Source organism: Capsicum annuum, chromosome 2 (genome assembly GCF_002878395.1).
Source record: "Capsicum annuum cultivar UCD-10X-F1 chromosome 2, UCD10Xv1.1, whole genome shotgun sequence".
Lineage (NCBI taxonomy): Eukaryota > Viridiplantae > Streptophyta > Magnoliopsida > Solanales > Solanaceae > Capsicum > Capsicum annuum.
The window spans coordinates 133,723,026-133,743,807 of NC_061112.1; the positions used below are offsets into that span (position 1 = coordinate 133,723,026).

Sequence of the window (20,782 nt, forward strand, 5' to 3'; positions counted from 1 at the left end):
AAGCATTGCAATCTTAGGTAAACGTCGCTTTAGAGAAACTAAGATTAGTGCTTACGTTTGTTTTTTATTTTAACTGTACGATTAGGTTGTATAAGTACATCAATCAAATAGCCATGGCTCAATATAAGGTCATTTTAAATTTAATTAATGGGGCGGCGTAGGCACGATAATCTTTCCTAATTATCCCGTGATTATTTACAAAGCAAGGGTTAAAAAAAGGCCTGGATATTGATTGCTAAGGACCACACAGCCACATCCTCTACTGTCATAGATATGATTAAGTCTATTTTTTGCACTAATTTAATGAAAAGGGTCAAATCTGTAACTAGAGTATTATATACTCCAAATTTTCTTTCTTGACATACGTCCTGAATGGGGTTGATCATGATGACTAACTTGTATGAACCAAAAAGTCAAAAAGAGACAGAAATAGGTAAAATAATAGTAGTATTAGTAATTTATATTTAGCTAGATGCTTTGATTGCAAGTTTTGTTGATGATTACATCTCCCATCCATCCACTGCTACAATTATGCTGAGCCTCACGCTGTCCACTTTCAACCAAAAAGAGCATATGTCTATTAAACATTATCATTAGCACTATAGAGTAGTTGGTCCTTAATGCAAGTTAAAATACCAACCAGTTCATTCTTCACAAACAAGCCTTTCAACAATCTCTGAAATTCTTGCTTTTTTTTTTTTTTTTTTTTCGCGAAAAAAATAATGTTATACAGAGCTAGGAGTATTACTAGTAGGTTCTCTGATAAAATGAGTGCAAGTGTGCCAGTTGAGGTAGGCACAAGGGGAACTGTAGGATCACTTTTGAAGAAGGAGATTGAGTATTTCAGAAAAATTGAATTGGATTGTAGTAAAGGGAGTTCTACTAGTAAATCGACGAAGAGCTCAGTGGAAATAGATTCAGGTGGTGGCAATTCTTGGCCTAGTTTCGGGTTCTTGACAATGAAATGGAAAAAGAAGAAGAGAAGAGGAACTGGTGGTGGATTACCTGCAATGTGCTCTATGGTTGAAGTTTCTGAGAGTTGTAAGATGAGTGACATTCCAGGGTTCAGTTATAGGAATCTCAAAGTTGATTCTAAGAGATTTGAGGAAGAAATAACACTCTCATAGGAGGTTTCAATCTTTCTTGTGTCATCTGAATTCTGTTCATATATTCTTTAGCCAAATATCTTGTGTTTCTGATTGCCTTCAATTGCTTGGAGTTTGAGAAAATTGTCATATGGAGTTGTTGTTTTGGCAAGAGCAGGTAATACCTTGGCAATTAGGCCTGGGTAGTTACATGTATAGACCTTAAACGAGCACGTATAGAACATGATTTAAGTTGCATCATTGGATTGTGTTGTTCATAAGCAGATCATCAGCAGGAAGACTTCATTGCTAGATATGAAACATAAAACATGTTTCACGCCAATCAAAATACTGAAAAATTCTAGGTTCTTGTGGTTGAAAGAAATTTGCAGTTTTCCCTTTATCAACCGGAGTAACTTGAACATAGTGGGAGAGTCATATTCGATGGTTACACGTGAGGTGAACTCATGTTCATGTTTAATGTATTAGACTGCAGAATTTTCCTGTAGTTCTTACAGATTTCATCTTCCATGTCATGGTAATTATTCATGCCACTTATTCCATCCGTTCTAATGTTCATGTAGTATTTAAACTTTTGTCATGCTAGTTCAAGCTATGTTATTTATGGACTTATGGCAAATGATGCTCCCTAATTTTAACTTCACCCTCCCACGTCTAATTAAGTACACTTTTCAGCAGTTGCCTTCTCTTTACTAACCCTGCTCATTTGTAAAAAATGTCAGTAGCACATTTATTGGAATCAATTCAAGAAAAGATCAAGAACAAGTTAAAAAAAAATTCATTTTTGTCTCTCATTCAATTCCGTAGCCGCACCAAAACCTGACTAATCTAAATTCATGCTACGTAAGACTCATTAAAGCAAGTGCACTTCCATATTTTTTTTTTCCATACGCAAGGCTCGAATTCGAAACTTACAATTAAAGATAGAGGAATCTTATCCATCTCACCATAATCCTCGATAATAATAAACACCATATCAAGAAACACTTTAAGGGATGCATTTACAATGCTAGAATTTCGAACATCTTTCTCATGACAAAAAAGAAAACACGATAAGCATATTTTTCTTTCAAATAAGTAACTACATGTACAAAAACTAAATTTTATATGGAGTAATGCATGTTTCTAGCAAATGTGGTGCTTTTGTCCAGAAGTCCCACATCGCCATACAGAATGAGCAACAAAGAATCTGTAGGATACAAAACGCCAAACGGACTATGTTCAGACTCATACCTTTCTCGGCCTTTTGGCTAAGATCAAGTGTAGTATCTGTTCTTATCAGTTTAATATCTGATATGTGGGTCATTGGTCCACACGATATTAACTCAATTTTTTGAGGGGGAGAGTCCATCAAGGTAGCTAGCTACCTGGGCTCTCAAGCGTCGCCCATGCGTTGCACTACTGCACGGGCCTGGCGCACCCCACCAATTCAGTTCAATGTTTGCGATTTTACCTGGCCCAATGTTGGTGCAAGTTCTTTGGCGTTGTCCCAAAAGACTATGGGTGTGCAATGTATGTGTTTTAACTTCATTTTTTACTGAAATAAAATTTTGACAGACTAATTAATGTTCAAGTCCAATGAAGCTATTTCCAGTGATCTATAATCTTATGGAGGACTATATCAATATGGTAAAATAGGAGTCTTATTTTCATAGTTCAAATTTCTTCAACATGGATTTACAAGGACTATAACAATATGGTTAAGACATCTTTTCATAATTCAAACCTTAGACGACAATAATATTGATTTTATGCAGTCTGAAAAGTTTATTAAGCAAACAAAGACAGAGGTATTTTGGCCTAAGTTCCATGATTTTTCTGAAGTTTATTGCTTTGTAAGAACTAAGTTCAGACACTACTATATACCTCTTTCATTTCAACACAAGTCTTTGATAGAAAAAGAAATTATCCATAAATGTTTACTTTTTCAAAAATTTAAGACTAAAATTAATAATTGTTTTCTAGTATATCCTTCTGTTGAAAAGGTATTTATTTTTAATCCTAAGAGTGTGTTGATCAAAAAAGAAATTATCCAAAAATGATTATTTTTTGAAAAATTTAAGACATAAATTAGTAATTGTTTTCTATTATATCCTATTGAAAAGGTATTTATTTTTAACCCCAAGAATCTAGATGGCGAATTTTGGATGGAATTTAAGTGTTTTATAGAGCGGTGATTAGATCAAATTATGTTGTATGGTGCAGAATGTTGGTTGATCAATAACTCTCATATCAAAAAAATGAAGGTAACGGAGATGAAAATGCTACAATGAATGCGTGGGTGTTACTAGGAAAGATAGGATAAGAGATAAAGTTATTTGAGATAAGGTGGAGAGATATGATTGAGATGGTTTGGATATATGAAAAGAGGGCGCACAGATGCCCGGAGGTGTGAGGGTTGGCTAGTGATGGATTCAAGCGAGATAGAAACAGACTGAAGAAATATTAGAGGGAGATGATTAAACATGACATGGAGCAACTTCAACTTACTTAGGAAATGACCCTAGATAGGAATGTATGTGTGTATACTAGTTTAACCACATGTGTCTCGCACATATAACATTTGATTATTTAAAATTAAATGATTTTGTCTATTGCAAAAAAAAATTAATGAAGTGTAAAAAGTTCAAATCACTTTTCAAATATCTTTCACACTTTTAGTATGCTAATGTAAACATAAACATATATTTTACGACCAGAAATTTCAAGTGGTTGATGGATTAGTACTTTTGCGTTTGTCATATTGTAACTCTTTCCCTTGTCGTCGGAGGCTAAAAGAGATACAACAATTTGAACTATATTTGTGGTATAATTTTTATTTTTTTTATGTTTAAAATCTTTTCTTATTTTCAAAGTCAAATCTTTACACTATCATTGATTACATTCTTATTATGTATTTAAATTTTTTAAAATTTGATACTTCTTAAATTTTTCTCATTCTAACGCTTTTATATTCGTTTTTAGATTTTTTAAATCTTCTTAAAATCAATTCTTAAACTAATGAAAAAAGTAAATGACTTCTAATAAGAAAAAGTTTTACCATAAATGTATTTAATTAATTTTAATCTTTAAATATTAGGAAAAAAATAGTGAAAAGACGATTTTGTCTAAAGTAAAGACATTTAATGAAGGGCAAAAATTTCAAACAATATTTTAAAGATTTTTTACACTTTTAATATATTATTATAAATTATATTATAGATTATAGATTATAGATATAGATATAAATTATAAATTATAGATATAGATATAGAGAGAGAGGAGGGTGGGAATTATGATAGAATGTTAGTAGAAAGAAGTGTGTTCTTACTAGTAGGTAGAAGGTATTTGTTTTATCATTCGTGCTAGTAGTCATAGTGCTAATCTTGTTTTAGAGTGTGTTATCATTTGTTCTATTACTTGATGATTGTCATGTTTATGTTATTATATTATTTGGTAATTAATATTTATTTTTGTTTTTTTACTATTTTTTTCAGATTATTTTTATCTTGAGTAGGGGGTCTATCGAAACAACCTCACTATTTCATTGTGGTATGGATCATATATATACTTACCCTCTCCAGACTCACTTTCTGGGAATATATCGTATATGTTTTTATTATTATCGTATTAATTCTTAATAATGCTCAATTTAATAAAAACGTCTAATAAATAGAGGCAAATAATAAATTATATATTTTTAATAGGCATGAATGAAAGTTAGAACAACGCTAATTTTGATACAGATGAAGCATTATACTTCCTCCGTTTAAACAAGAATGACCTAATTTGACTTGGCATGAAGTTTAAGAAAATAAAGAAAACCTTTAAATGTTGTAGTATTAAATTAAAGATATGTCAAATATATCAAAATGTCCTTCAATCTTGTGGTCTTAAATATATCACATAAAAAGTTAAAATTAAAAAGTTACTAAAAAGGGAAAGAGATTATTTTATTTTAAATGAATTAAAATAAAAAGTAAGTCATTCTTTTTTAATTGGAGGGAGGACGTGATTTAGTTGTATTTCCAAAACAAAATAACAACTCATAAGCTTGACAATGAAAAGTGCGTATACGGCTTATGTTTATCGATTTGGAATTTATGTTTGGCTTTTGGGCCAATATTGCCGGCTTGCAACCATAGAATATTATCTAAGTATTACTGAAGTCATAAAACTAATTTTTGTGTACTTAAATAAAGTCAAAAGACTTTTTCATTACCAAAATTGTTAGGTGACTTGTTTTATTTCTTAAAAGAATAGAAAGCATTGGTGATTAAGTATACATTCTTATATTTTAATTTTTTTTTTTATAACGAGGCGATATATTAGAAATTCAAAATGAAATTTGTTATAAATTGCTGACTTGTTAGTCAGGTACAAAAATATGAGTATCAGCATTCTGATAATTAGTACATTGATTGACTTTCCTAGTAAACTCAGTTCCTAGAATGTCTGCCCACAGAAGTTTTTGTGCATACACCGAAGGAACTGCCAAAAATTTTGTTGTGCCAAAAAGCTTCCTTCCCACTCCTTCTTTAGCTAGGCAGTCTGCAACAAAGTTTTGCTCTCTAAAAACGTGGGTCACTAGTGGATGCCCCACCTTTCTCAGCAGGCACCTGCAAGATTCAAGAATAGGATTATAATGCATGTTCCCAACTTTTAACATAAGAATTACCTCTGTTGAGTCCACATTTATCTCAATAGGGAAAAGATTTTGGTTCTCCGCCAATTTGAGACCTTCAAGAAGTGCTAAAAGCTCCATTTGGTTATTGGTTGCGTTGGGAAAGCCCTTAACGAAGCCAATAATCTAATCACCATTACGATTTCTAATACAACCTCCTATACCTTCTATACCTGGATTACTGAGGCACACTCCGTTAGTGTTGAGCTTGTAAGGGGTGTTCGTAGGGGGAAGCTAACGAACATGAATAGTGGCTTCCTGGTAAAGGGAGGACGGTAAAGGCATAAGGTAAGAGTATTCAACATCATTTGCATAAGCATTCTTGAAAGAGGGAGAAGCATTTAAATTGTTAAACAGATTATCATTCCTGCACCTCCAGATTTCCCACAAGCAAAACATGATTAGAGGTTGAAAGCTGATGTATTGATCCGCCATGTTGTTGCCATCTCAGTCCATAACAATTTCCAGGAAGTTATCACTATTAAGGTTAGTAATGGAAGGAGTATTATAGCTGATCTTTTCGAAGAAAACATTCCAAAGAGAGTTGACTTTTGGGAAGTACCAGAAGATGTGAGGAATGTCTTCATTTTGGTCTGTGCAAAGCTTACAATGGGGTTCAATAGGCATACTCATACGACTAAGAGTTGAGTTGCAAGGGATCCTATCATGATTAAGTAGCCAAAGTAAATGCTTCATCTTGCTAGGGATTTTCAAGGACCAAATCCATATGTAATCCTTCTGACAAAGAGGAGGCTGAGTTTTGGAAGTGATGAGATTATAGGCACTTTTAGTGGTGAAAATCCCTTTACCAGTGAGAGTCCAAATAGGATAATCATTTGTGCCTAAGGTATCCAGGAAGAAGCTGTGCTGAATGGAGTGGGTAATAGACAATGGTAGCTGGAAGGGTAAAGAGGACAAATCCCAAGAACCATTTTTTCATAAGTCAGATGTTTTCAAGTCCAACATGTTATGAGGCATAGGACCCTGAATAATACTACTAAGGGGTTCAGTATTGGGAAGCCATCTATCAGTCCAAAAGTTTACCCTATCACCATTATGGATGATCCACATAGAAGCCTTTGAACATGTATCAAGACCCCTGTTAATATTCCTCCAAGTTCTAGAGGCCCCCTGGGACTGGTTTATGGAGGTTCTGTTGGGCCTGGAGAATTTATTTGTCAAGATCCTGGCCCAAAGAGACTGGGGGTTTGTAGTGTATCTCCAGTTTAAAGCTGTTAGGGAAGAAACATTCTTATGACTAGCTTGTTGGATACCAAGGCCACCAAGGTACCTCGAGCTAGTGACCATTTCCCAGTTAACCATATGCATTTTTCGTTTGCTATTTATGGTGCCCTAAGTGAAGTTTCGCTGGATTTTATCAATGTGTTTATGAACCCCAGCTGGGATGGCAATGTATTGCATTGAATGGTTAGGAATACTATTAAGAGTGGCTTTGGTGAGGGTGGTTCTGCCAGCCTGGTTAAGCATAGTGATTTTCCAGCCCGAGAGCTTTCTTTTCATTCGATCTATGATGAATTGGAAGTCAGCTTTAGTGGGAGATCTATGGAAAATAGGAAACCCCAGATATTTCCCAAAGTTGTTACTGGTAGGAATGTCCAAAAGAGTGGAAATGTTATTAGTGATATCCCTGGAGTAATTTTTGGATAAAACTATCTTAGACTTATTCTTGTTGACCTTTTAACCTGAGAAGGAGCTGAAGGTGGCAAGGATCCTTTTGATAGTTGGTAGTATTAGCTCTAGTAAGAAGAGTTAGGTCATCAGCAAAAAAGAGATGAGAAAGCTTGGGTTCTCCTCTACTTATAGAAATAGGGGTCCAGTTAAGGGTATCTACCTCATAATCGATCCTTCTGGCTAGATAGGATGAAGATGTATGGAGACATGGGATCTCCTTGCCGTATTCCCCTAGATGGATCAAAGAAAATGGTTTTAGAGCCATTAATAGGGACAGAGATAGAGGACGTGGAGATACAAGACATAATAAGCTTGGAGAGAATGGGAGAAAATTTAAAAAAAGAAAGAGCTTGTCTGATGAACGGCCATTCTATCCTATCAAAAGCTTTTTCCAGGTCGATTTTGAGAATCATGTTTTCTTTTTCTCCCTTCATTTTGGAAAAGTGATTCAGAAATTCCTGCACGATGATAGCATTGTCAGAAGCTCTTCTGTTAGTCAGGAAGCTTGCTTGAGTTGGAGAAATGATTTTACTCAAGAAAGGCTTGATTCTATTGGCAATGATTTTTGTTATGATCTTGTATTGAGTGTTGCAGAGACCAATGGGTCTGTAATTCTTAAGAGTAACAACATTCTGACACTTAGGGATAAGACAAAGGTAAGTAGTGTTAACCTCTTTATCCATTGTACCTAGAGAGAAGATTTTGTTACAGAAAGAAATAAGCTGAGTGTGGGTAGAGTCCCAGAATTTCTGAAAGAAGAGAGGATGCAGACCATCCGGTCCAGGAGCTTTTGTAGGTTTGATGTTGAAGACAACTTTCCTTATTTCAGAAATGGTAGGAATACTGTCTAATATGTCATGAGCAGCTGGAGGGATAGAACCCTTAGAAGAAGGGTTAGTGAGACAGTTCCTGGTAAAGCTGGAATGGTCAGTTGTGTAGAGGGTCCTATAGAAAGACATGATAGAGTCTTTTATATCCCTTTAAGTGTACATCCAGTTACCCAGGTCATCCTTCAGGGCATTAATATTATTCTTCCTTCTTCTGTTAAGAGTAGAAGTATGGAAAAATCTAGTATTAGCATCGCCTTCAGTGAGCCAATTAACCCTAGATTTGACTTTCCAGAATTTGCATTCTAATCTAAGGACTTCCTTATACTGATTAGTCAAAGAATCCTCAAGATTATGGAGGAAAGAACATGTAGAATAGTGAGGGCTCTTTTGTATCCCAGCTAGTCTTGATAAAAGTTTTTTTTTCCTAGAATAGATATTACCAAAAAAATGTCTATTCCAATGAATAATAATGGACTGGGAGGAGTGAATAGAACTTGTAAGATCCTCACTATTATGAAGGCTTGATTTATCAAGTTAGGGAAGTCCGAGTGAGACCACCTCATGGGTTCCATTCTGAAAGGTTTATCCTTTGGAGGGGGTTCTCTATTCAGCTGGATGAGGACAGGGCAGTGATCGGAATGATTTCTATAGAGATGAGTGACTGAAGACTCTGGGAAAATATGAAGCCATTGCACATTAGCTAGGCATCTTTCGAGTCTTTCAAGAATAAACTTATTTTGGTGACGATATCTTTTATTAGTCCAAGTATATTTACTACCCTTGAAACCTAAATCAACTAACTTACAATGATTGACACAATTTCAGAATAGGTTGACTCGACTGGGCTTTATGAGATTACCACCATGCTTGTCATGAGCTGAAAGAACTTCGTTAAAGTCACCTCCTACCAACCAGCTGACGTCAGAATTACTAGCAATGGTGTTATCCATTAAAGATAGTCGATCCCAAAGAGTTTTCTTAGTGTTAACATGATGACTGGCATACACAATACTAAGGAACCAAGAAGAGGGGGGAGAAGTTACCTTAACAGCAATATGAATACTCTGGGGAGTGATAGATATATCAGTGATGTTGAACATATCCTCTTTCCACATAAAGACCAGCCTATCGGATATTCCAATAGCAGCAGATTGGATCAGACAGTCAAAATTAAGGTCTTGAGTTAGTTGGTGGTGATCACTCATTCTAGTTTCAAGAAGAGCTAGCATGACAGGTTTATGGAGTCGTAACATATCCTTGTAGAGGCACTGAAATTCAGATTATTTGTGCCTCTAGCATTCCATATTATTAAGTTCATCATTAATTTGTTGTGAGGTGGAGAGTGGTTCACAACCACTGATTTTCCCTTATCCTGAGGGTCCAGGGATGACATTGGTGAGTTGAGATTGATCATGGTCTTCAGGGGGTTTAGAGAGATGAAGAAGTTCCCCCTTGTCAGGACACTTAGGAATTTGATGTTCATTGTGAACTTGGTTAAGTTCTATGAAATTATGATTATCCACATCTCGTTTACTAATTCTGCAAATCTTAATCCTATCTGTTTTTCTAGAGTAGTTGCTTTTGTTATGGGGACTTTCATGGTTGCTAGAAGAGCTTCCATTTCGCGATTGTTTGCCCTTAGCATTTCCAGGGTTTTTCCTCTTTCCCATATCTATGGAGTGGGAATTTTGTCCTGAGGATTTTCCACTTGAGAAGGAGAATTCTATAGTGAAAGCAGTGGTGGCCCATTCAGAAGCAATAGAGGATTTGGTGGCGGAAAAAAGGAAAGAGTCTGTGAGACTTGGTGTAATATGGCTGATAGAGTCTCAGTTGATAGGCTCTCCAATGGGTTTTGGTTGGCAACTGTCAGCAGGGTGGTTATCCAGAGATTGTTTCCATAGTTCGCCAAGCTTTCGTTCAGGGATTCCATGACCAATAATGCAAGGTACTCTGTTGGTAAGGACGGTAATCTGACCCATATTGCTGTGGACGCAATTTTTGACCGACAAGGCACAAAATTTGGCTCCCATACCCTTATAGAGATGTATGAGCCTGTCACGAATCATAGGCCTTCCAATAGAATCTTTTTCTGGCTTTCTTCAAGTGCTAATTTTACTGTGTAATAATCCTCACCAAGATCAATAAGAATAACACTTTCTTGGAGTTTCCATTGATCCGTCAATTTTGAACGAAGATACTGATGGTTTCCTTTTGAATCTAAAGGGAGGAGAAAGAAGCTTCATGAGGTTTGTCTACTACACATTTATCTTCTTTTTTCCTTTTTAACAGATAAAAAGGTATTTACACTTTTATTTTCTTTATATATACACAGATCTTAGTTTTTTAGTTTGGCCTGGAATATGTTAGCATGTAAGACATAAGATTTTTCCTGACAAACTTAAGTTCTCTCTACAGCGCCGAGGATGTCCTGCTATATTATAATCTTAACTTGCAGTGAGTGGCTGCTATATTTAGTCCAGATAACATTAAGTGGACAGATAGAGTAAGACTATTCCCGAGATTGTATCTATAATTAATTAAATTCTAAAATGATTACAAAACAAGGATAGATGGTACCTTGTTGCGACATTCTTATTCAGTGCTTGAAGGGGTAACATTTTGGTCATCGAACCACTAAACTGTCAAAGGTTGGTGGTTACCATCTTTTTCTATTTAGCTTGTGTCACATCACGTGTTTTACTTTGAACATAAGCTCAACTTCAGCGAATTATTAATTTCTGTATGTGTAATCATGATGGGACTGTTCAAAGTTCATTGGATGTACATATATGGAAGATTTTAAGTAACAAAGAACTATGTGCATTCATTGCCTAACTAGATAAGCAGGAATGGAACAAGTTATAATATACAACATTAGGGTATCAGTCTGAGTCTCCGTTTTGTAGATTCCTCTTTTGTGATGATTAAGTAAGATTTGTTTAACAATCTGCCGCATCGACAATATGTTAAAGAGTGTACGATAGAGCTAGGAATTTACTCCTTTAAAATTGTAACGAGTCAATGAACTCTCACTATATGGTCAAAATTAGCTGCAGCATTTCTGCTACAAAAATCCATGTTCTGTAACCATTTCAATATTACAGAAGATAAGGATGATGCTTTATCCTGAAAGCATCTACAGTTCCCTTCTATTCAAACCATCCAAAATAACATAGAAGAGTTCTGTAAGTTCCTCTCTATATTTTTTGATGAGGTTATCTGTTTCTTCTTTATTTCCTGCCCTGCCAACTTTTACTGCCCCTACCAGGCATCACCCGAACAAAATCCCAAACAGGTTTAGAAACATCACCTAGTTTACCAGATGAATTTACAGTGTAGGAGTAAGTGTCTAAATGATTCAGAGCCCTCTTTGCAGTAGTAGCGTCTGCTGGAGAAGTGAAATCTTCCTCTGTGCGGTCTATCATATGTTACACATGCTTCATGTTGGGCTACCATCCAAACGCCTGTACCTAGTGTTGATGACTTTTTTAAGAAAAAAATTGATGCTACATTGGAGATTCCAGTATTCTCCTTTGAAGTGTTTTTTTAATCAAGATTCTCCTTCGAAGTGTTCTTCAATGGTACGTCGATTACTCTTTGTCGATGACAAGATTATATAAACTTGGGAAGAGTCCGTTCAGAGTGCTGATATTTTTTTCTTCTCTGATGTTGAATAAACAGAAAAATATATATCTTAGATTAGTCTGACTAGATGGAAACACAATATTAACATATGATGTTTATGAAGGAAGAATTTGTCATCATTATTGGTGAAGCAAGGGAATTTTTTTTTTTTCCCCTTAATTGATCATTAGTGGCCAACTCAAGAAAACATTTTCTTGGTCAATCAGATTGTTCTAACACCCTCTTCTACATCACCATTAACTGATGCCGATGTGAATATGTTTGTGTTATCTGAAGTTTTAATGAAAGTTTCTAAGTACACGCATACATGATAGATAATGCATAACTTATAGTTCTTAACATCTCTGCTATAAATTGGTTCATCTGATTTGATGTATGCATGTGATCGCAGGTTGGATCTGTGACTGCCATATGTTTCACCTGTTTCCTCATTAGATGCTTTGTGGTAAGGCTTTATGTGTCTGTTTCCTCTTCTCCCTATGCTGGTCAACCTTTTATTATCCAAAGTGTAGTAGTGTCCTAGCTCCATTATAAAGTTTTGCAAACTGGTAAATCAAATAAGACACTCTTAGCTTGCCCATGGGGCGGTCCAAGCAGGGAAATGAGGTTTTATACAATTAGTGGTTTAGCTTGTAAGAGGTGAAAACATTGAGGCTATTTTTATGAAGTAAAAGGCTGTGACTTATGCCTTCAAGCTACAGTCAAAAACAAACCAAACTACTCCCACTAACAAATAAAAGAAAAAGGAAACTTCGAAAATAGGAACATGATCAAGAATAGGGAAAGTATATCAGTTTTGCTTTGGAATAGGGAGCTAGACCGGCCTCAAAACAGCAGTTACTCTTAATGCTCATGAGCTTCTTTGCTATGTCTAATCTGGCTCACTGCAGGTTGTATTATCTGCTTTTGATCCTGACGCATCTCTTGATGTCTTGGACCATCCTGTTTTGAATCTGATCTACTACCTGGTATGTCGTATTTCATTATTCCATGCTCCTTATACTTGCCTTACTCTTTGAGCGATCGCATTCTTCTCTGGTGCAGCTCGTAGAAATTCTTCCTTCAGCTCTTGTGCTCTACATCCTGCGAAAATTGCCTCCAAAAAGAGTGTCTGCACAATATCACCCAATCAGTTAGCTGCAGCAGAATTATATCGTCAGTCGTACACTTTCCCACGGTTGCCGCTGCAGAAGCTAAAGTGGAACTGCAAAAAGGATATCCAGTTGCAGTAATTGTAGAAAGGCCAAAGACGGCAACTCTTTTTCGCAGTTGTTAGACAGAGGTTAAGCTGTTTTACTTTCATTATATTGTTTGTGTTGTTGTGGCATGATGTAGTCATGATGCAATGACGCAGAGGTAATCTCAGTTTCATCATTGTACTGGCTTGTTCAGTTGTTCTGGGTTTCCTTTGCTGTAAGATGCACGGATATAACTTTCACGATTATATTAATGACATCGTCCTTTATAGTAACTTTTTGTTTGGTCAGTTTGTTCTTCTTGTTTATTTTTTTTTTCCAAACCAAGGAATTCCCAAAGATCCAGTGGCAGACGGTTCAAAATTTGGGTGGACTCCTCTTCATTTAAATAACAACCTTTTGTCTGTGATGGGGTCTAATCTTGTGAGTGTTGCTAATCAGATACCATACGATGCTGCTTGCACTCTACTAAATCGAAGCGTTGGGGAACTCAGTTGCTTCCAATTTATAGCAACAATTACACAAATTGGTTTTGCAATATGGCAAGCTGATTCTTTGAAAAATACTATGGCAAACTGTTTATAGAAACATTTTCCATTTTCTAGTTCTCGGAACTTTTTTGCTTTTGCCTCCTATTTTGCTGGCTGCGTTGTTCTTTATTAGCTTGAAGTTGATATAATTGAGGTTTCACAACAATCCTCACTAAACGCCAATGCGTGCACATGTACTGGACTCCATGTTAACAATCTATGTAGATAAAATAGGTTTTCTCGTCAATTTTACTTTTGGCTTCCGGCTAGTTGATGCATAACATACTCCAAACTGAAGTTGAAAACTTCAGATTATCTTTGTTTTTAAGTCTCAATAGTGCTCACCTCTAATACCAAAAATCAGCAATTGGCTTCTGAGAGGTGGAAAAACAACACCAAACAATTGATTTCTGAGACTTGAAAGGAGGACGAACACTCCATTCATGTGTATACTCTAACAAATGAATTTCTGTTAGATAGCAAATTTCCTCTACCAGCCAGCAATTCTCCAATCCAAGTCTAACTTACAAAATGCATCTTCAAACCCTAGTTGCCTAGTATAAGCAACACGCCAACAATTTGACAAGGAATAAAGACGGATAGTAACTAGCACAATCAATCATCAAGAAAACCAACCTTGATTCCCCCCCAACCAAATATCTATGTCAATTTACAGAAACTGAGGCCAGTGCCACTGGTATTACTTATAAATTTCTCTCATTGATTTTGAGGAACTTCATCAACAGGAGGAGCAGCGAAGCGAACATTAGCAGGGCGAGCCACCACTACTGGCTCATCAGCAAACAATGCTTTGATAACTGGAGGTGTTCTCAAGGGTCTACGGCCAGTCATTCTTGGATAGACGTCTTCTAGGAAATAATAAGCATGGCCTGCAATCATTCCCTGAAACAAGAAAGTTCACTTTCAGTATAGCACCAAAATCGCATGTTATAGGGTGTGTTCGGTAGGGAGGAAGAAAACATTTACAGAAAATGTTTTTTCAATTCTTCCATATTTGGTTGGCCAAAAGTTTTTGAAAAATATTTTCTCTAGGGAAACAAGTTAGAAAAATGACTTCCCTAAAGGATTAACGAAAACAATTTCCATAAGTGACACTCCACATAATCGTTTCATCCTCGCCCTCGGACACAACCCACCCGCATCCCCATAGCCCCAATCCCCCACACTCCTACCTTCCACCCCCAAACCCAGAGTGTTTATCTAGTTCATATAAAATATTTTCTGCTTGCTTACCAAACACCAGAAAATAAGTAAAATCCACTTAATTTACCAAGCACAAAAAGTTCAAATTAAGGAAATTGGACTATTCAAAACCCTCTAAAGGAATTCTAGAAAGCAAGGTAACAGAGTGCTGGCATAAAACAACTGGCACCGATGAAAGTAGAAAGGTCTATATAGAAAAGCATAATACTAAATTGCGAAAACAAAAGGAAACCAGTGAAAGATAGATGGTACAAGAATCCATGAGTTGTTTTACAAACAGGAGCTTTTTTACCAATATACTACAGATCAGCATCCATTTTTCGGGTTTATCACCTTTGGCTAAATCCCCAGTAGAAAACATAAATATGGCTGGATGGTGAAGGCAATACACATCCTTGTAGTTAAGGAAAGCATAAAAGAAGAGAAAACTTTCTCAGTTAAAAAAATAAATCAGGATTTTTATCTAAAAGATTCAGGCAAGATATCCAACAGGAAGGCTCAAGCAGGAGCAAAAACCATTTGACTTTAAAGCTCTTAAGAGTTCCATAGTGTAGCATGAAACAAGTAAAATCTAATAGAAGCACATGAGTCACCAGAAGTATACCAGTAGATCAACCCAAGCACTGGCCCCAACAAGAACAGAGAAGCCCAAAAGAACCTGCAACAAGGAGAAAGAAGTGTGATGAGGTTATCCGCTACAAACACAACCAACAAACTTCAATGAAGTGAAACTACAAGTAGATCGCCACTTCGAGAAACAAGATATGAAAAGGATTCTATTCTAATTCAAGAATAAAGTGTTTCTATTTATATGTCAATATTCTTTTAGTAATTCTCCCAAGAAAGAACATTTGTTACCATATACCCTAGTATTTTGATACACCATTCATTTGTAACCAAATACCCTAGTATTTTGATACACCATTCATTTGTAACCAAATACCCTAGTATTTTGATACACCATCGGCTGAGCTATATTTCAGAGGCAAACAAGTTTTTGGATTTCTCACTGGTCTTTCTTGCGCAACGCTATGTTGGTAAAGAACTCGCATCATAAGTATGTTCCAGAAAGGGCTTCTAGCCAAATGGGGTGTGTTTGGTATGAAGGAAAATATTTTCCGGAAAATGTTTTCCTATTTTCTCATGTTCATTTGGTTAAAGATTTTGGAAAATATTTTCTTTACGAAAACAAGCTCCTTGAAATAAGGAAAATGATTTCCTTAATGAAAGTAGGGAAAACAAGTGGCAATGTCTCCTACCACTCTCAAAATCACCCCCACCCCACCAAACCCCACACCCACCCCACACAATATTTTTTAAAAAGAATATTCTACGCCACCCCACCCTACCCAATTAATTTTTTTTTACCCCAGGGGTCCCCATGCCCCACCCGACAACACCCACCTACCCTACCCCCGTTCCCGTCCCCGTCCCCAACACCACAATATGCATCACTCTACTCCTATCCATATCTGGTGGATTTTGACCAGAGTTCTATCTCTTAACAATTCACATCAGAAGAATCATTGACCATGCCAGCATAAGTGGACTATCTCAACATAAGTCATAGGTACCACAAAGAGCATAAGTGGTTTTCCTTGTGTATATGTGCATTTTCATCTGTAAAATGCACTGAACCAATCCCTAACACATATAAATAAGGAAAACCAAATACACTAGGCATGAGCTTTGAAATGCAGCTTTTCTGTTAAGTCAGATGAAAAATGAGCCAAGTGATTCCTGCAATGTTTGTGATTGCAGGATATACTTTTAGAGTGGCTTTAGCAGTTCAGCTCTAGTGAGGAAACACCAGGAGCAAGTATAGCCTACTTCAGGATTGCATTAAAGAAATGGCGAAGTGCTAATGTCATATCAAACAGAAGAAACACAAAGATGCAAGGGGGCAAACCACAGGTGAAGCAGCTCTGACAGTTAAAAGATGAAAATTTGTGAAGCAAACAAGATGGATTGAGTAATAGACACTAACCCATGGGAGGTAAGCTGCTGTGAAAGTAAAGAGACCCAAAAAGCTCATGTGGATAAACGGATTTTGCTTACTCCATACATAAACCTACAAATACAAGGAAGCACAATGATGAAAAAGGAAAGCTAAGACAGACCACAAAGGTTGAATCAAAAATGAAGTTCTACTGCAGAGGAGCTAACCATCATAAACGTCAGTGAATTGCTCAGTAATAAGATCTTTGCAAATGACTGAGAGACATACGGAATCATCCCCCCGACAAGAACAATTCCTGTTAAAACAGTGGCACCAAACAAGAGCATGTAGAAGAAATCAGCAGTCCTTCCCCTGAAGGAGTTCTCTTCTAGAAGCTTGCAGTACCGAGCTAGGAAAAACATGTGAAACAGAAAGTCCAAGTCTGAAAAAAAACAAAGAAAAAGGATATCAGAATAACATAGAAAAGGACAAACAGAAAATTGATTCATAATGTATTGTGGTGCATTGTGTTGAAATATTTTAATGAATGCAACGTTTGGATAGCTTGTATGGTTTTCCTTAGTTACATAAGGTCACACGTCGACAATTTGAAAGATAAATCTACGAGAAAAGTAGGATATGGGGTAGTGTTGCTCTTAAAAGGTAAGGTAAATGATAACATGGGATTATTAAATAATAAGTAAAGACAAAATGAGGGGAAAAAAAGGTAACGACGCGATCACACCAAATCGATTCTAATATAAATGGGACTTCTCTTCGTTACTTAAAAAGTAACAATCAAAACAAACATTGCATTTAAACTAACAGCAAAATATAATACAATGCCTAACAACCATCCAAACAAGCTGTAATACAGACGTTCTTTCTAAGATAAAACAAGAAAACAATCTTTTGAGAAATAGAAGCCAACTGCTGGGAGAGGAGACATTACCCATCTTCCGAAAGTAGAGGAAATTCGTAACCAGGCGCCACACCTGGTATTGCTTCACCACTAACTTGGGGATCAGGTACAAGTTAGAAGGAGATATAATCTGCAAAACACACCCAAAACACAAACAATCAATCAACCGACTCAATCCTAAACCAGTTAGGGCCAGCTATACGACATGAAAATCCATTCTGCTTAATTCACGTATATTTCAACATCCCAAAGCACAACCACCACCAATAAACTATACCCCAATCCCAAATTAATTAGGGTCAGCTATATGAATCATCTGTATCCAGTTATTAAAGTCCATCACAACATCCCAAATTACAACCCCCCCCCCCCCCCACACACACACACAAACAAACAATCAACATATAAACAACCCACAATTTTTATCATTAATGAAACGAATTAATTCCTACCCAAATAAAGAACCCCTCAAATTGATTAAACAAAACAATAAAAATTCAATCTTGAAGCTTAATCCTTTTCCTTAAAAGATGAATCAAATGCATACCTCAAGAGAACAACCGATGGAGGTAATAATCGCTGCAGTGAGATAGGAACGGGTGATAATCGGCATCTGCTTATACCATTCTTCCACAGCTTGTGCCATTTTCCCCCCCAAAAAACTCCCCTTTACGCAAACAAAATTTAGCAGAAATCCCTAACAACCCAAATTTAGCAAAGCCTCTGAATTATCTGGAAATTGATCAATTTTGACAGATTTCAACTATATATATATACACACACTCACACATGCATATAATCTGTGTATATATATATGGATGTGCCCGTATTTATTTATTTAGCTAATATAGAAAATCAAAGATAAATGGCAAACAAAAAAAGAAATTCTTTCATAGTATTGTTTGGTTGAGATATGCTATTACCTATGAGGATATGTGCGCGTATTATTCACGGACCAATTAGATGATCCAGTGACGAGCAGTAGCCAATGAAATTGTTTGGGACAAATGACATTGACGTCAGAGGCGCGTTTCTGATGGCACTTTCTGTTGGATTTTATTGTTTTTATTTTCCTTTAAAACAGGAAATTCCATGAATTTTAACTTAAATCTACTACTAGTACATTTGAATCTTGTTGAAATGATTGTTCGTTAATCTCATTATAATGATACTCCCTCCATCCCATTTTACTCCAATTTGACATTACACATTAATTAATAAAAATAATTAATAACATTACTATTTTATCATAATACCTTTATTAAATAATATTTACATTTAAATTTGGAGAAAAAACAATTAATACTAAAAAATAATAAAAAATAACAAGTAAAATGAGAAATCAAATTAAAAAATTTGACACGAAGAGAATAGTTCATTAATCTTATCATAGCAATCGTTTGTTAACCTTGTTATAACGGTTGCTCATTATAACAGTCATTTATTATAACGACGACAATAACAACATACCCGATGTATTCTCGCAAAGTGAGGTCTGAGGGTAAAGTGTACGCAATCCATACCACTACCTCAAATGAAGTAGAAAGGCTGATTTTAATCGATAACAGTATAACAAACAAAAAACACAAAAACAAACAACAAAAAGGTATATTACATCGCTAAATAATAAAGGGAACAAAACACCCACAACATAATACTATAAACTAGCTATTCGAAATCATAGACAGCACCAAAATACCACAAACAAGAGACTACAAAAAGTTACAAGCACAGATAGAAATAAAACACTATTCCTTGCTATTAGGGACGTATTCCTACCTACTAACCCTCTACTCTAATCTGCATCCTCCGTACCTTTTCTATCAAGATTTCGTGTCATGCCTAATTACCTCCCTTCAATATCTCTTCGTTCTACCTCTGCCCTACCTAAAATCATCCATACCAGTCTCTCACACCTCTGTACTGGAGTATCCATGCCCTTCTCATCACATGTCAAAACCATCGCAATCGCACTTCTCGTATCTTGTCCTCCAATGAAGTCACTCCCACCATCTCCCGAATAATCTCATTTTTAACTCTATCCCTCCTGATAAGTCTATATATCCATCGCAACATCCTCATCTTCGCCACCTTCAATTTTTGAACGTGGGAGTTTTTAACTGACCAACACTCCACTTCATACAATATAGCCGATCGGACTGTCACTCTCTGGAACTTACCTTTAAGCTTAAGAGACATCTTCTTATCACACAAGACTCCTGAAGTAAGCATCCATTTCAACCACCCTGCACCAATACAGTGCTTGACATCCTCATCAATCTTACAATTTTCCTAAATCACAAACCCAAGATACTTAAAACTTTTCCTCTTTTGAATGGTCTGAGAATTCAACTTCACTATCACGTTAGTCTCATGCAATAAATCACTAAACTTATATTCCAAATACTTTGTCGTGGTCCTGCTCAACCTACATCCTTTAGACTCGAAAGTCTGTCTCCAAACCTCCAACTTAATTAAATCCTCCCCGAGTCTCGTTAATCAGTACAACATATCAGCAAATAACATACACCAAGGCACCTCTCATTGAATACGCCATGTCAAAACATCCATCACCAAATAAAAAACAGGCTAAGAGTCAATCCCTGGTGCAACCCTGTCAAAACAGGAAAGTGCTTTAAATCTCCTCATACCATCCTCACATGAGTCTTTGCATCATCATACATGTTCTGAATCAATATAATGTACGTTATGGAGTTCATTCCAATTATTAAACATACAAAATCACTGTAAAAATGTTGGGAAGCTCAAGAACAATCAATGTCCATAACTGTGAACTGCAGAGAAAGTGTTTTTTTTTTTGGGGGGGGGGGGGGTTTAGTAAAATTTATATTTTTCAATAATAACTACAAATATATGTTCAAATTAACATATGATCAATCAAACGAAGTTGTAACTCTTTATTCACAACTTTGAACTTTTAACAATAAGTTCAACTCAACTTATGAACATCAACAAACTGAAGTTCAAACTATTTTTTGAAAAATTGCAAAACCAAATGTTAAGAACTTCAACAC

The 20,782-nt window shown here is 36.0% G+C and overlaps 2 protein-coding genes and 1 non-coding gene across 3 annotated transcripts; 2 read left to right on the forward strand and 1 right to left on the reverse strand.

Moving 5' to 3' along the window:
* The first annotated feature begins 394 nt into the window (after positions 1-394).
* Positions 395-1,697, forward strand: LOC107861256. Its single transcript, XM_016706605.2, has one exon. It carries the CDS (start codon positions 723-725, stop codon positions 1,125-1,127), a length of 405 nt encoding a protein of 134 aa, XP_016562091.1. The 5' UTR covers positions 395-722; the 3' UTR covers positions 1,128-1,697.
* Positions 1,698-2,335: 638 nt separating this feature from the next.
* Positions 2,336-2,531, forward strand: LOC124896501. The gene has a single exon (XR_007052843.1). It is a non-coding gene; the product is annotated as a U2 spliceosomal RNA (small nuclear RNA).
* Positions 2,532-14,044: 11,513 nt separating this feature from the next.
* On the reverse strand, positions 14,045-18,865 carry LOC107859569 (derlin-2.2). The gene is made up of 6 exons (XM_016704619.2): positions 18,295-18,865; positions 17,778-17,877; positions 17,053-17,267; positions 16,874-16,957; positions 15,491-15,544; positions 14,045-14,565 (listed from the first exon to the last, which is right to left on the reverse strand). The coding sequence occupies exons 1-6, from the start codon at positions 18,391-18,393 to the stop codon at positions 14,380-14,382; spliced, it is 738 nt and encodes a 245-aa protein (XP_016560105.2). The 5' UTR covers positions 18,394-18,865; the 3' UTR covers positions 14,045-14,379.
* Between the last annotated feature and the right edge of the window lie 1,917 nt (positions 18,866-20,782).

Bases quoted from the DNA above. Each gene is read 5' to 3' on its own strand.
- LOC107861256 (XM_016706605.2), top strand. From the start codon at position 723: ATGTTATACAGAGCTAGGAGTATTACTAGTAGGTTCTCTGATAAAATG.
- LOC107859569 (XM_016704619.2), bottom strand. From the start codon at position 18,393: ATGGCACAAGCTGTGGAAGAATGGTATAAGCAGATGCCGATTATCACC. The intron at 17,878-18,294 runs GTATGCATTTGA...TGTGTTTTGCAG, and splicing joins CCATCGGTTGTTCTCTTGAG to ATTATATCTCCTTCTAACTT. The intron at 14,566-15,490 runs GTATACTTCTGG...TTCTTGTTTCAG, and splicing joins GTGCTTGGGTTGATCTACTG to GGAATGATTGCAGGCCATGC.